General features: G+C 35.7%; 1 protein-coding gene across 1 annotated transcript in view; it reads left to right on the plus strand.

The window, feature by feature from the left end:
* Positions 1-14,907, plus strand: part of THSD4 (thrombospondin type 1 domain containing 4) — a gene marked incomplete in the record, with an annotated part of 385,569 nt that extends 370,662 nt beyond the window's left edge. The window contains 5 exon segments of the mRNA XM_072402303.1: positions 3,026-3,199; positions 3,540-3,713; positions 8,691-8,870; positions 12,498-12,642; positions 14,119-14,907. Of these exon segments, the coding sequence (XP_072258404.1) occupies positions 3,026-3,199; positions 3,540-3,713; positions 8,691-8,870; positions 12,498-12,642; positions 14,119-14,261 (816 nt within the window).
* Between the last annotated feature and the right edge of the window lie 429 nt (positions 14,908-15,336).

Genomic DNA, 15,336 nt, shown 5'->3' on the forward strand with positions numbered 1-15,336 from the left:
TATTTAACATGTATTCGGTGTATAAGACGCACCCACTTTCCCCCCCCAGTTTTGGGGAAGAAAAAGTGCGTCTTATAGTCCGAAAAATACGGTACATACTGAGATATTAGGCTGTCATATGCCCTCACACTCATTTTTCTATTTTATCTGGTAGGGGACAAAGCCAGGAACTTCCAAGCCCCCCCCCCCTTGTACTTAGGGTAATTACACTTTGCATATGTAACCCTTTTTGCTAGCCAATTGAAATTATTTACCCAATATTTCCATGACCAATGTTTTTTACATTTTTGGGTACTAGAGTTTTCCTAAAGACTATGTACTTTTTAATTGGTGATTTGGGCAAAGATTTTTGTGTTTGCTCTTAACATTGCCACAACTACTTCACCGGCCTTTATAGACCCAGGAAAAATGAAAGAAATCACATTATTTTTCTCACGACAATCTTTCTTTACTTTTCTTAGTAAAGGTTTGTTTGGAAACTGCAGTGTACTATACAGCCTTTGTGTTGACTGTAAATGAATCAGTCTCCTAATAACTGGAATATATTGTGCTTCACAAATGTCAGAACTGTTTTATGCTGTAGATATTTGCTCACTTCGGAAGAGTCACAATTTTGTATTCTGTACTAGACATGGATATGACTAAGGGTCGTCCCTCACTGCTTGTCACTTACAATAACTGTTTTCTCTTGCTGTGCACAAAAGAGAAAATAACCGAGTATGAATTGCTTAGCAAGCATTGAAAGCTTCCTTTTTTCCTTCACTTTTCCTTTATATTGTTTGATTACGTTTACATTTTCTTTGTTCACTTTTGTTCTTAATACTTTATACTTACAGTGTATTTGTACTGATGATATGTGTAGAATAACAGGCACCACAAGGTGCTACATTGAACCTATCTTGTTAGGTTGCTACTGTCTTGTTGTGTAACCTGTCTGAGAACACCACTGAAGCCCTTTAAAGGATCACAGACCTGTCATATGTACTGGGTTGTCAGGTGGCAAGACACTTTTCTGGCTACATGCATGTTCTAATGAATTCTCAAACTGCCACATGGTTGTTCTAAGTTAGTAATTCAGTAATGGCAGATGCCATATTCTGTTCTGACAGGCTTATTCTAATGAGAACTTCCAGAAGAATGATTTATATAAATTATGATTTAATTATGATATGATCTGTGATTTATTGATATACCACCATTTACCTAAATTGGTGATTTGAGGTTTCCTACTTGGCTTAGCTAACTAAGTGGCAATTTTCCTAACATTGATTGCCACTTTAAAAGTGACAATCAGTGGCCATAGACTCACATTGCATCCACATGAACATTGTGTATTTCAAGGTAGTGTTTGATAAAGGAAGTAGGTGTCTCCTTTAAAATGATTTCTGTTTGTCAGTAGCTTTTTTTTTTTTGTGGAATTATATTCTATTTACATTTACTCCACCCAGACTCTCGATAGCTGGCACTAGTCTGGTAGCAGCATTGGGAAAAAAATGTTAACTTTTTAGTTTATAATTCGAGGAATATGCTAACGGTGGAAAAATTTGTGACAACCTGTGTGACTGCCTCTAGACTTCTAGTAGTGCAGAAGTTAGAGAAGAACAATCAAATGCAATCAGAGAACAAAAGAGTGATATACATTATATTTTGAACCATTCAGCCCATGTGAATGGCTCTAAGTTATTATCCTACCTCTTTTTTTTTTTTTGCCATGTTACCATTTTGCACATACTGGTAACTGATAAGATGAGTTTTCCTGTCATTTGGGTTATTTCTGAAACTAAATACTACAGTAGTAATACATATTTTTCAGTTTGATTAAATCTTGTCAGTGTGTTCATCTGGAGATTTGCAAAATGCCGAATATGTATATGTGTGTGTGTGTATGTATATATATATAATATATATATATATATATAAAACTACTTGTAGATTTCATTTTATCTGTTTAATAAAAAATTACATCTCTCTAAACTGTAACATTAAGCTATCCATGCTCGCTGCTATAAAACACATTTATAAACCTAAAGCGAGCTTTAACAAATACATGTGTTTTATCTGCCTGGAGAAAAAACATAATGTTTGGAAGTTACATTTCGAAATACCTGCCATTAGTGTTATTCATGCTATATAATATTATGGAAGATCTTTAAACTTCTGACACAGATATTGCTCTGCGTCAACTCAAGTCGTTATTAATAATAGCCTTGAGTAAGGAGATTATGTTGTATTTTTGCTAATCTTAGATCTCTCAAAGGACACTCAACTGCCTACGCACCTAACTGTATTTCTGTCTTATTATTATCCAATCTATGAAAGCTTTATTGGTTTAAAGTCAATTGTATAGCATTTTTAGGGTTTACACATGGTAAACATATTTCATGTATTTTATATTCTATTTACAGTCAAATAAAAATGAAATATAAAATTTGTTGCTGGGGCACTATGGATTAACTAAAAAGATAGTACAGTTGCTTTGTAGCCTTGTTTGTAGAGACTAAGTAATATGGAAGAGACTTCTCTGATAATTAATTCTACCTCTGTAAAGGACATACTTCTTTCAGCATAGAAGAAAAGTAATCATGCTAAAAAATGTTTAACCTGCTTGGTAAATAGAGCCCCACCTGCTTGCTAAATAGAAGACTGCATAATATTGGTATTACAATATTTATAAATCCTGTTAAGTTAGAATCACAATTTTACTTCTAGTCCTGACCATAATACATTTTAAAAAACCTTTTCATTCTCTGTCTTCTTATAAAACAGTTTTAAACACAAAGGCTTACCTTTACAGGCGTACACTATAAGTACATAATAGTTCAGAAAAAACGCTATTTAACAGTGACAAAAACATTAAACCATGTTTAAGGATTCTTTGATATTAGTTAAGGCAAAGTATGTATTGAACAAGACATTTTTTGAGTGAATGGCTATTTAACTATTCAAGGTTTTCTGGTGGAAATATTGTTTATGCACATACTATTCAATATACAGCTACAATTTTGTTTTATTGTTTTGTTGGCAGTGTTCTGTGCCATGTGGTGTAGGACAGAAAACACGTGATGTAAAATGCGTCAGTAACATTGGTGATGTTGTTGACGATGAAGAATGTAATATGAAACTAAGACCAAATGACATTGAAAACTGTGACATGGGTCCATGTGCAAAAAGTTGGTTTCTTACAGAATGGAGTGATAGGGTAAGATATAACTGACTTTCTTAATTGTATTCTTTTTTTTTTTTTTTTTTGCATGCAAAATGTAATATTATAAAAAAGCAAATATATTGTGCACTTGTGCACATTTAGTAGAGGCTACATATATATTATATTTTCTAAGTTAGCCAGCAAGCATTTCACTTGAACTAAAAAAAATTCTTAATTTTTCTATGATTATTGCGTTCTGCAATTTTACATGAGTATTTCAGTCAATTTTTATTTGTACAATACTCGTCTTTTTCCTGAAAAGTAGCATGTGCTTTACTGTTCTCCATGGACAAAGGCTGGTGGTCAAAATAATTGCTTCCTCCTTGCGTTACAGTGCTCGGCAGAGTGTGGGGAAGGAGTGAGGACACGGTCAGTAGTCTGCATGTCCAACCACATCAGCAGTTTGCCGCTGGAAGGATGCGGAAACAACAAACCAGCAGAAAGTACGGCCTGTGATAACGGGCCATGCGAGGGCAAGCTTGAGTGGTTTACAGGAGCCTGGAGTCAGGTAATTTTTTTTACTGCTCACAGCTGATATCCTGTCTTACTGAGAGCAAAGAATGCACTCCTATAGATTGCTTTGTATTTACTGTCTCAAGCGAAAAGTCTAAGTTACTGTAAGAATATTAAAGTACATTTTCTGAAATTGCTGTTGCCTGTGCTTTGAAATGGCTATATATTCTTTTATTTAGGAAAAATGAGACTGTAAAGAAATGTAAAAAAAAAAAAATGTAAAAAGCCAAAATACCATGATCTATGTCAAAGTAAACCTGTCACAAACATGGACAATGGAAACTGAGCAAATAGTAAAAAAATGCTTTAGGAGATTCTGTATCTAAACCAGCCTCTCTAAATCTTTTTATCCCCAATAAATCCTTAAAAGTCTCAAAGAACCTCTGCTATAACTTATTTACTGGGGATTAGTAGAATGAATACCCCTTACATTGCTGGTCAGTGGGGAAAAATGCCTTTTTGGCTCTGACAAGATATATATAATATAATATATATTAAATATATAATATATAATAAATATTTATTTATCTGTATATACATTAAAAAGCCTAGAGACTGTTGCTGGGTTCCACTATCTTGGATGCATTATCAGCAACCCTAGGAGACTTAAAGCTAATACTTAGGTATTTATCATTGCACTTCCCCCAGCACCTATATAATGATAAGGAAAGGAGGATCCAAAAAGCTGGGACAGCACATACAATAATTGAAAAAAGTACAGAAGAGGGATACATTCCGAAAATCTTATCATTTTTGGCAGGGAACCCTTGTCTAGCATAGCAAACCAATACTGAAATAATAAGTTGAATTCATTAATTTATACTTCATGCCATGCAGCCCAGCCAAAAACTTTCTGAGACCTCTCTGGAGACAAATCTACACCTGATCAAGGTAACTTGTCTAGTATCCACTCCATCCTGTAATTGGCCTTTGTAGGGAATACAGAAAGCACATAGCTTGTGGAACACTAGGCATAGTTCAGAAATAATTTTACAAATTAGTACTTTTTTTTACTGACGTGTTCCTTTCGAATCTGCTCTGTACTCAGCTTTCTATGTAATTCTCTGATGTATGTAGAGGAAGAGGTGAGATTGTATTTGGTAAGTAAGCAAGCCAGGAATCTGACTGATCAATTTACAGTGAGCAACATTTTTTCCTTCTTGTATAGCTCTCCCTCTGAACAGGATATGATCTTTTTGCACATTGCCTACTTCCAGGAATATTTTACTGTGAAATCAATTGGTTTTATTTGTTTTTTTTTTTAACATATCACATTACTTTGAGACAAAGGCATATATATTAAATATATATATTAACTATATGAACAATAAGAAATTAGAAGATAGGACTGCATGGTGTTCCAGACTGCTATTCTACTTTAAGAAAATAGTAGACTTTAGGAAATAATGTTGGTGGAGATTGGCATGTGATGCTATTTGATTGTTTTTTTTTCCTAACTGTCCTTCCCTTTAAATAAAAGAGAAAAGAAGAAAAAAAAACAGCAAAGTCGAAATCCATCCAAGTGTTGCTTATATAGCAACTAATTGTTTTTGCAGGCTAATAAATTCTAAATACTCTGCTACTATATTTATTTAAAACTTCTTATAGCCACTTCAGAGTATTTGAACCCTGAGATGCTGCCATACTTTTACATATTCAGCATTTTTATGGTAACAGTAAAATGGCATTTTTGTAATCAGTATTCAGATTCAACCTTGGCCTTTGATAAATAGATCCTTATGTGCTTATAAATTCGAATAGTCTATTGTGCTCCCATAGAAAGACATGAATGCTTCTTTTGTGTTGCATCTACAGTACACTCAGATGCTTTATCTGTTCTACTAGGTTATATGCTGCATCAGAGGTCAGCTTCATTTATCTTTTTAGCAATATTCCATTAACACGCTCATTTATTTTCTTAGCAGTGTACTTAAGTACAGTACCTCAAGTCTAAATAGAAGTATTGTAGAACAGAGTTACCTTCCATATGAATGTAAAGATTCACAAAGTGGTTCTCCCTGTAAGAAACATGATATATTCAGTTGTACAACACAATGTACCATACAGAGATGTAAAGCATTTATTAATAGATACTGCTGTCAAAGAGTTTTATAAGCCAGAATTCACAAAATAAAGAAAAAAAGAAATGTGAAAGTTTGTTTTGTGAAGGGTAAGAAATGCTTGACAAAAAATATATTACCTTTCTTATTTTCAGCCTGGAATATGGGGTGACATTGTCTTAGTTGGAAACAAAACAAAAGGAAACCTTTGCCTTTAGTTTATTTTGCTTAGGGGCAGTAGGAGTATTTAGGTGACAGATGAAGAATACGCATTTTGGCTAGACCTTAGCTTCCCTAAGGCGACACAGAGAAGATAAATCTAAACCCTTGTTTGTACTTCAAGGTTTCTTTTTATTCCAGTATAAAATATGCTGTTGCTAGAGGTAGAAGTGCATGCAGCAAAGAATCAGATTGATGAAAGGTACACTATGTCTTCTTGGTAAAACTGTGGCTTGACCTCAGTAAGTAGAGTTCTTCAAGCCAAGATTCCACTAAATTGGCTCCAATGTGGCTACTAATGAAGAGTTTTATTACAATATCCATCTGGCACAAAAACAGAATGCTTGCAGAATGTTATACTGATCTGTTCTGTTGTATCCTTGAGCCAGAACTCTTCATAGGTCACGCATGCTTTTTAACCACTTTGTATTTAATGAACATAGCAATGTTATGTTCCAGTTTGTTTTAATCTAGGCATGTTTCAAAATGCATAAAAGCTAGTGGTGATCTAGGTGGCAATTTTCTGATGTCATGGAATGTCTATGGCCAAGGGTTTGTCAAAAGGATTATACCTAGAAAAACAGTTGTTTTTTATTTTATTTTTTTAATAAATAAATATGGCAACAAAAATATATAATCTTTTCTTGAATCTCTGAATATTGATTTAACCCACATTTAATCCAAATTGTCATTGACCTAAAACCAGCAGACTTATCCAGATGTCTATTTGTCCAAAGTTTTTGACTCACTGGGAAGTAAAGCCAGGATTGTAACCCCACCAGTGGTTGATCACAAATAACACATTTTTCAATTGTTGTTTAATCTTGATAGAAAAATGTATTGTGTAAATGCACATGCCTTAAAGCAAAATGTTAATGTACTTTAACAGGCTTTGTATTAGGACATCCCATTCGCATTTTTAAGCCTGCAGTGCACCTTAACACAGTAAAAAACAAAACCTTTTTCCTTAATTGAGAGCGCCACAACATGATGCATGTAGAGGAAGTGTTTCCCACTGCTGTAATAATATGCTGTGGTAAAATAGAAGTTTTAAATGAGCCTTTAAACCCCCCCCCCCCCTCCAACCACCGCAACCCCCTCTTCATTCCTTGATGCCATAGCAAAAAGCCCCATCATTAAATCTTCCATACTTTAAATTAATTTATAAATTTGTCCTTATTTCTTATTTTTTATTAGTCTTATTTCTGCCATTCAAACCAGGAGGCAAGCATATTTCAGTTCAAAGTAATCTTTGTTAAATCCTGATCTGTTTTTATTAGTTGTTTTTTTCCTTGTTTTTAATGGTTGGATAATCAAATTCTTAAACAGTGACCTTTTTTGAGAAACCTGAGAACACGCTTAATTAAGGTCACATACTCTGGTTTATTCTCCTCAGGTTGATTTGTAAATAGTGAGTGTTGGGATATTATGATATGATTATGTCAATTAATAAAGCCGTGTGAGTTAATTTATTTTATCTCATGATAATGTTCATTTGGATTGTTTAATTTTCAATAAAAAATATTGCCTGGCTTTTGAAATAAAATATTTGCAGGAAATGAGCAACCAGAACCAGAGGGCCTATTTATCAAAAAATGTCAATCGGATAAAAGTTTACTAGGTTTTTCACTCACTCTTTTTTTAATTCTGGTTGCAAATTTTATACCAGTACCATTAATACCCTAAGCCTGTAATCAGAAACTTAATTTATTTGGATGGGGAGCTGATCTCCATTTGTTCCAGTCTTATTTGAACTATTATTGGAGCGACATACATGTCAGGTATGGGTCACATGCTCGTCTTGGGCAAAATTATGGCATGTGTACAATGATCCCCCGACATTGCTCATCAACCCTTCATGACAAATTGTTCAATGACAAATCGGGAGCGACTCTTGTTCACTTCTGTGGTGGAGAGCACAGTAGGTTTCTGCCTGCTCATTCTTCCTCTTCCTTTCCTATAGAACAGACTGGTGCTGTGTGTGCAGCGCTCATTAATTAATTTCTATAATCCTCTGATGTCCATTGGATGTCTGTACAAGGCTTAAGATTTACACTGCAGCTGATGATCATCAGAAATATATTTGCCATTGACCCCTCTGTAACCTATAGTGCTTTCCACTTATAGTGAACTGAAAATGTCAACCAATAATTTAGGCAAGGCAACCAAACGTGGCAATCTACAAAAAGTGTCAAACCTGCTAATAAGGTATTTACTGTACTTTTCAGCTGATTAACACTTTCATAAATAGGGAGAATAGAAAAATGGCATTCCTTGTATATAAATAATGCAATATTTCTGGTAATCCTGCTGTTTCGCCCTTTGATAAACAAGTCCCTTTTTGTATTTTCGGAGGAAAAAATGCCAGCTATAATGTTTGTCCAAAGACTGATTATGTACAGAACATCACAAAATTCTAATGCATTCAGTAGTGCTAGGGGTTTTTAATATCTGCTCTAATATTTATGAACTTCCTAAAAAAAATAGTTTGGGTTGATTTTAGAGATCTGGACTTTAAAATTTGAAGTATAACAATCCAAAAAAAGCACTGAAGACAGATAAATATTCATCCTGTTTTTAGATCATTTAATAATGTATTACTTGCTATCTAGGCCATATACTGGGTTGCTTACATTTTAACCTTATTGTACATTACCACCTAAACGGTTGTAAAATTTTTTTTTTTTTTACAGTGCTCAGTGGAATGCGGTTCAGGAACCCAACAAAGAGATGTTATTTGTATTCGAAAGATTGCGGAGGGATTCGCAGTGGTAAAACCACAGGAATGTTCTTTTTTGGAGAAACCACCAAATCAGCAGTCTTGCCACCTCAAATCCTGCGGTGCAAAATGGTTTTACACGGAATGGAGTATGGTGAGTTCTTCTAAGTTTAGGGAGGCTTCTGCCTAATATAACAGCAAACAAACAAGATAAATCTGAACAAATTAGCCGTCAACGTTATATTGTAGATGTTTCTATGGGAAAAATGTTGGCATAGGTTTAAATGTGATTTTTGCATCTGATCTTATTCAGGTCAACATAGTAACTATTGTTTGAAAAAACCGACAGTTGTGCCACTGTTGGTATGAGCAAACAATTTTGCTGAATACTAATAAAGGTGGTCAATAAGATGCAATAGATTCAACATTTATGCAAATCACAAATCAATTTTCAGTAGCATGAAAAAGAGCCAATCAACCACTATGCTTGTAGCGTTTTTTGGTCTCGGTTTCAAGTCAGTGCAAATAAACCTAGGGATGCATTGCTTGGTTAAGAAACTATGGCTAGGTGTACACATGCAATAATTATTGTTGGAAACGATTGATTAACAGCCGATAGGCCGATAATCGTTAACAAAAAAGTGCACAAAGAAAGGCCGATGACGATGAACGAGGAATGTCTCTGGAAACGAACGACCGTCCCGGCGGATCCTATTGGGCAACGGTAATTCTCTATCTATTGTGTGTACGGTCGTTTGGTGATTGTGGATGGTTCTGTGGTACACTTTCTCCTGTACATGTCACTTCCTAGATCGTTTAAACGATCTCATCTAGTGCGTGTACATTATTGGTGGATGATATTGAACAATCGTATCGTTACAGCATGTACAGAATTGTATATGATATATGATCGTTTAAAATAGTCATAAATAATCGTTGATCGGTGGTTAATCGTTCGTTTTCTAACAATAGTTATTGCATGTCTGTACGTAGCCTTTGGCACTGCTCTGCACCACTTATCTGTTATGGTGATAACATGCCTTTAATTAGCAATAAAATCAGCCACTGTGTGTCTTTCTAGGTGCTACGGATGTCTCTTGATGCATTTGATGATAATTTGTGCTGCCCGTGTTCTGTTTGGGTGATTCCCATCCCTCCCTGATCCTCAGACACAACATGAGAAGGTTTTTCCTACCTTCTTATCTGACCACATCCTAAAAATTATGGTTTCCTCTCACTTTTTGTCTCAAGGACAATAGTGATTTTCCTCAGTGAGTACATAGTAAAAAATCTGACATAAATTCTAACCATCCACATTTTAAATCCAAAACTTAAAATAAGGGGTTTTGGGTATAAATACATTTTACTAGAAGAATAAGTAAATAACATTGTACGTAGTTATGCCACAACTCAATTAAAGTGTACCTTACATTTATGTTTCTGCATCTACTTTTTGGTGCTGAAAAGCATTCAATAAGTATACTTACAATGCTCAGTGATTCCCACTCTGTTCTCATTCTGCACATGTATGAGATTGTGCACTGGTTTATGTACATTTCTGAACCCCCCACCCCCCCAATGACTCGGCACCCAGTCTCAGGCATGCACAGAAGGGGAATGGTTGCCACAGAAGGAAACACTGAAGGATAAATCCACAGCCATCTGTGTTTAATTTTATTAACCAGTATTGATATAGCGCCAACATAGTACACAGCGCTTTGCAAAGTCCATAGTCATGTCACTAACTGTCCATCAAAGGGGCTCATAATCAATTGTCACTACCATAGTCATATATCTTTAGTCGAAGGTTAGACAGTCTAAGGTTAATTTCGGGGGGGGAAGCCAATTAACCTAACTGTGTGTTTTTTGGAATGTGGGAGGAAACGAGAGTACCCGGAGAAAACCCACACAAACACGTGGAACTCCACAACCTGCAAACTCCATGCACATAGTACTCTGACCAAGATTTGAATCTGGGACCTTGCACTGCAAAGGCCAAAGTGCTTACCTCTGAGCCACTGTGCCACCCACATTATGTGGTGTATATATCCTAGGGGGCTGCAGGTTTATTCTTGAGTCTTTATTGTTGCTGCAGTAAAGATAAATAGCACAGGCTGAAGTCACAAAACAAAACTAAAATGTTACTTACTTAACATTTACCTTTCATTTACACTTACCTACTTTACTTATTTAAAACAGAAAGCAAACCTTTTGCAAAATGTGTTCATTTTGATGATAGGTCCACTTTAAGTACACTTTAAGGCCGCCTTTGGGATAAATGCCTTTTAATTATGAGATTAATATATTATATTATTATATTGAGGTTATGGGGTAGAGTCTAAAGAGTTGATGGAAATGTTATTTACTTCTACAAAGCTATCTTCGACTGAAGGACTTTTTTACTTTTTAGGACCTTGACAAAAACAGTCACCTTTGATAAAACTGTCCTCAGCTACACCACACAAAATACACTGTAGCTCAAGGTCTGTAAAAAATGAAAATCCTGCATAAATATCTGTAAATGATAATTCCCCATTTCTTTATGTAAACTTGTGTTATGTGTTTAGATGCCCTTCAAAGCTGATTTTTCACAGACAAATATTAAAAAACAAACAAGAAAATGTTTGATGAATGGTCTTTTGATGCTGTCATGTTTATAGTTTATAATTATTACAGGGATGTTAATCAGACTTGGTTGTATGTACTTTGGTGTATCGGGGATATAGATCACAAGGTGATCAAAATAATTGAGAGAAGGATGTACTTTTCAACATGTGGCAGCTGCAGTGTGTTGGCTGAAGCTTTAGTGCCCCCATGCAACCCAGAAGTTCAGCTCAGGCACTGAGTACCATATGTGTGTTTAGCCCATACTATTAAACCAAGAAAGCACAGTTTTGTTAACAATAATACAGGTTCCTCCTGCTGATTTGTATACATTGCTATAATTATTGTAAACTTTACAGCACAATCTTGCATTTCTCTGTTTTGACACAGTTAACATTTGAATGTTTGCCCTCCCACTCTAGGCCCCTAAGTCCTGTCTAAGGTTTCTCCTGTATTTGACGTGCATTCTGAATATACCTTAAACACAGTTCATCAAAATCCCATTCACTTTTTTGAGCAATGCTCATGGCAGTTCAGAGGCTGCAATATTCCTGCTTTACATTGAACTCTTCAAACACAGAATGTGCTATACAGGTGTATTTATGTGCACGCATAGTTGGCCTTGTCTTGTCAGTTGCTGTTTGCAATTCAAACAGATACATTTGTACTTGAATAGCAGTTTATACATAGGTGCATTTGCTATTCAAATGCAAAAGCATCTGAAGGGTAATCACAGTATTTGAAAGTAAACAGTCATGAATGTGTAGTCTAAATGTCTGACCACACTCATGGCACACTCCTACTGTGGGTCCATTTACATGTGTTAACCCTCCCTAGCCCTGGTTTTAGAGGTGGCTAGGTGCTTGAAGCCAGAACCTAACTCAGGTTAATACACAGCTGGCCACAACACAGTAAGACCCTAGTGTGGGGAAATGCTTCACGAGAGGACTGAACATTTTTAAAGAATGTTGTATGGAAAAATACACATTATCAGCATTTTTGTAGCAGTAAAACGTCCTAGAACCTCATGCCTTATGCCAGATTTGTACTTTCTATAGTCTGTTTTCTAACCACTGTGAAAGAGGTATTGTATACTGTTGTTAAATAAAACAACCAAACAGCTTGATTTGCTTTGTAAAATCCTGACATTTTTTTCTGATTCTGTTAATTGTTCTAGTGCTCCAAATCTTGTGAAGGTGGTTTCCGTGTTCGTGAAGTCCGATGCCTAGCAGATGACATGTCGCACAGTGATAAGTGTGAACTCGAACTCAAACCAGAAGACAGAGAAACGTGTAACACTCTGGACTGCATCCCTGAAATAGGTAACATATTCCATCATTGCTATGAAACAATCACAACAATAAACCTGTTGTTCTATCTCATTGACTTGACAGTAACAAAAAATTGTGAGCTATTGACCTGGACCAAGTTTTCAGATTTTGAAAATTGGTGTAAAGTTAGAAGTCCTTATTGGCATATTTTTATCTGCATTAGGGAATCTTGATGGTCCACATGCTGATACAACTGTTATGTGCAGTATAAGGGTTTGTTAAGCCCCAGGGTTCTTTCTGGCCATACAACCTAATTGTAGCCACCTTGTGGCTTTCTTGTCTCAGTGTTTAAAGGGAACCTGTGGGGACAAGTGGGGAATGGACATTGAGGAATTGGGGGATTGCATCTGTGATGTCACCCTGATCTCAAGTTCATTACCTATTTAGTTCTTTGCCCAAAGTTTGGGCAAAAATCCAGTCCAGTATCTTTGTTTCAGGTCAACAAAAGCCTTATTTTATTGTAAAGCACATAACATTTCTTTTGACAGGGGGTATTTATTTAATATAAAAAAACTAGTATCTAGTTTATGGTTATGAATTTGATGGCATGAAGTAACATTTCATAGAGGCTTTGAACTTTTATGTTAAAGGCTTTGAACTTTTATGTTAAAGTTGTTAGTTACCATATGCCACTTTGCTGCAGATTAAACAGAATTATCAAATTGTAACAGGCACCTGTTGGTGTTAGTTTTAAAAGTTTGTGGGTCAGTTTTTAGTAAGCCTGGTTTGTTTTAAAGAGAAACAAACTTTTTGGCACACACCAACATTTCCAAGGTGTTGACCTAATGAACCACTGAGAGCTGAACCACAGAAATTGACACTGCTAAAAGTGTTGGAAGTTTTTCCCAGGAGAATGTAAGAGACCAATTCTCAGCAACAGAACGGCGCTGAGTACCAGGAAAGGCAAGTAACGTACACTCCTCTCTGGTTTGAACATGGCCGTTTAAATGTCTACGGCTATTTTAAGTCACCTCAATCTTTTCAACAAATAAAGAAAAAGAAATATACATTAGAACCCCTGTTATTTGGCACCCACGGGGAATGGCCGATTCTGGATAAGTGTAGTTTCTAGTTAACTAAGGGTAATTTTCCCAGCCATTTGGCACTGAACTTGAATGGGGAGACTTTAATGAGCCATCATTCCCTTTCCTCAGCCAATCACAGAGTGGAGCAATAAGCAAAGGTCTGCTTCCAATAACACATTGAGCACCGGTTATCTGAGTTCCGGATAACCAAGGTTCTACTGTAGTTGTTTCTTACGACCTATGAAGGAGATCAATGTTCATTTAGAATATTTTTGCCACTACCACTTGTTTCCCACCTGTAATTGCATCCTTTGTGTAGTTTTTTTAGGCGAGGACCCCTCCAGCCAGTATGTTTGAGGTAGGATAGAGCATAGAGTGCCTGGGTTCAGGAGTAGAGCTCATCTAATCTAATAAAGATTGTTTGCTTTTTCCTCTGTAACAGATGAAACATGCAAAGACAAATACTACAATTGCAATGTGGTCGTGCAAGCCCGGCTTTGTGTATACGCTTACTACAAGACAGCTTGCTGTGCTTCCTGTGTGCGAGCAGCAAGCAGACAATCGGGATACCTTGGACGAAGATAACAGCTACTGATCCCTTTACCCCAACATAAGAGGCAGCAGATAAGCGGTGACAATGACTGTTCTGACTCCCTGCCTCTGGCATGTACAGTTTGAACTCAACATTTTAACTGATATGGAACTTCATTATCATTCAGCCATATCTGAAAGTTTTATAGGAAGAATATGACTTTTTTTAATATGATCAGACCATTTTTTTCACTACTTTAAACTTGACTTTGTGCACACTGCTGGAGAAGTACAATACCCTACTTGCACCAATTTAGTGGAGCCAAATAGAGGCACAGGGCTGGTGTTTTTTGTTTTGTTTTTTTTTTGGGGGGGGGTTTAATGTGGTATTTTTTGTATTGTATATAATCGAAAAATGGTTTTTAGCTCAAAAGATAGTATGGGATGTTGGATTAACTGCCTTGTAAATAATGATTTTATATTTTATAAATTGGAAATGCTGCAGTCTTACAGTTTATTTTAGTTCCATGGTACAAGTTATGCAAAAAGTGAGTGATTTCCAAATAAGTTGTCAATTATAAAAAAAAGGAGCTTTCTTTTGACAAATATGACAAAAATGAAAATTACAATATTATTTTTTGTGGATATGTAACAAATTATTTTAAGCTCTTTTCTACAGTAAAATGTTTGCTTTCTAGGTCTTGTAAGTGAGTCTCTGAATCCTTTTAGTGTACAGATAAGCTTTTGATTCAAAACCACTGTCTCTAAAATGTTGAAGGTTGTCTCCATGTTGACACATCTACAACCTGGTGGCATTATGTATGGGAGAACCTAGACAATCCTTTCAATGCAAAAAATTTTTTAATTTCTTAATCTAGCAAATGTATTTCCATGTTTACTTGAGAAGGGATTAACAGTTTAATGTGGACCTGAATTGTTTGGAAAATCCACATTGCTGAATACTTTGTTGCATAATAATATTGACTCTGTCTGCTATCCTTCACATCTTTCTGGCCAGTACCCACAAGCTTTTTGTTGCACATGAAGTCTTCCTAATATAAACCAGTTTAAGGAAAATCTACTCTAGTGTGCAGAAAAGTATGCACAAGGCAACACATTTTTGATGGTA

This window comes from Pyxicephalus adspersus, chromosome 2 (genome assembly GCF_032062135.1).
Source record: "Pyxicephalus adspersus chromosome 2, UCB_Pads_2.0, whole genome shotgun sequence".
NCBI lineage: Eukaryota > Metazoa > Chordata > Amphibia > Anura > Pyxicephalidae > Pyxicephalus > Pyxicephalus adspersus.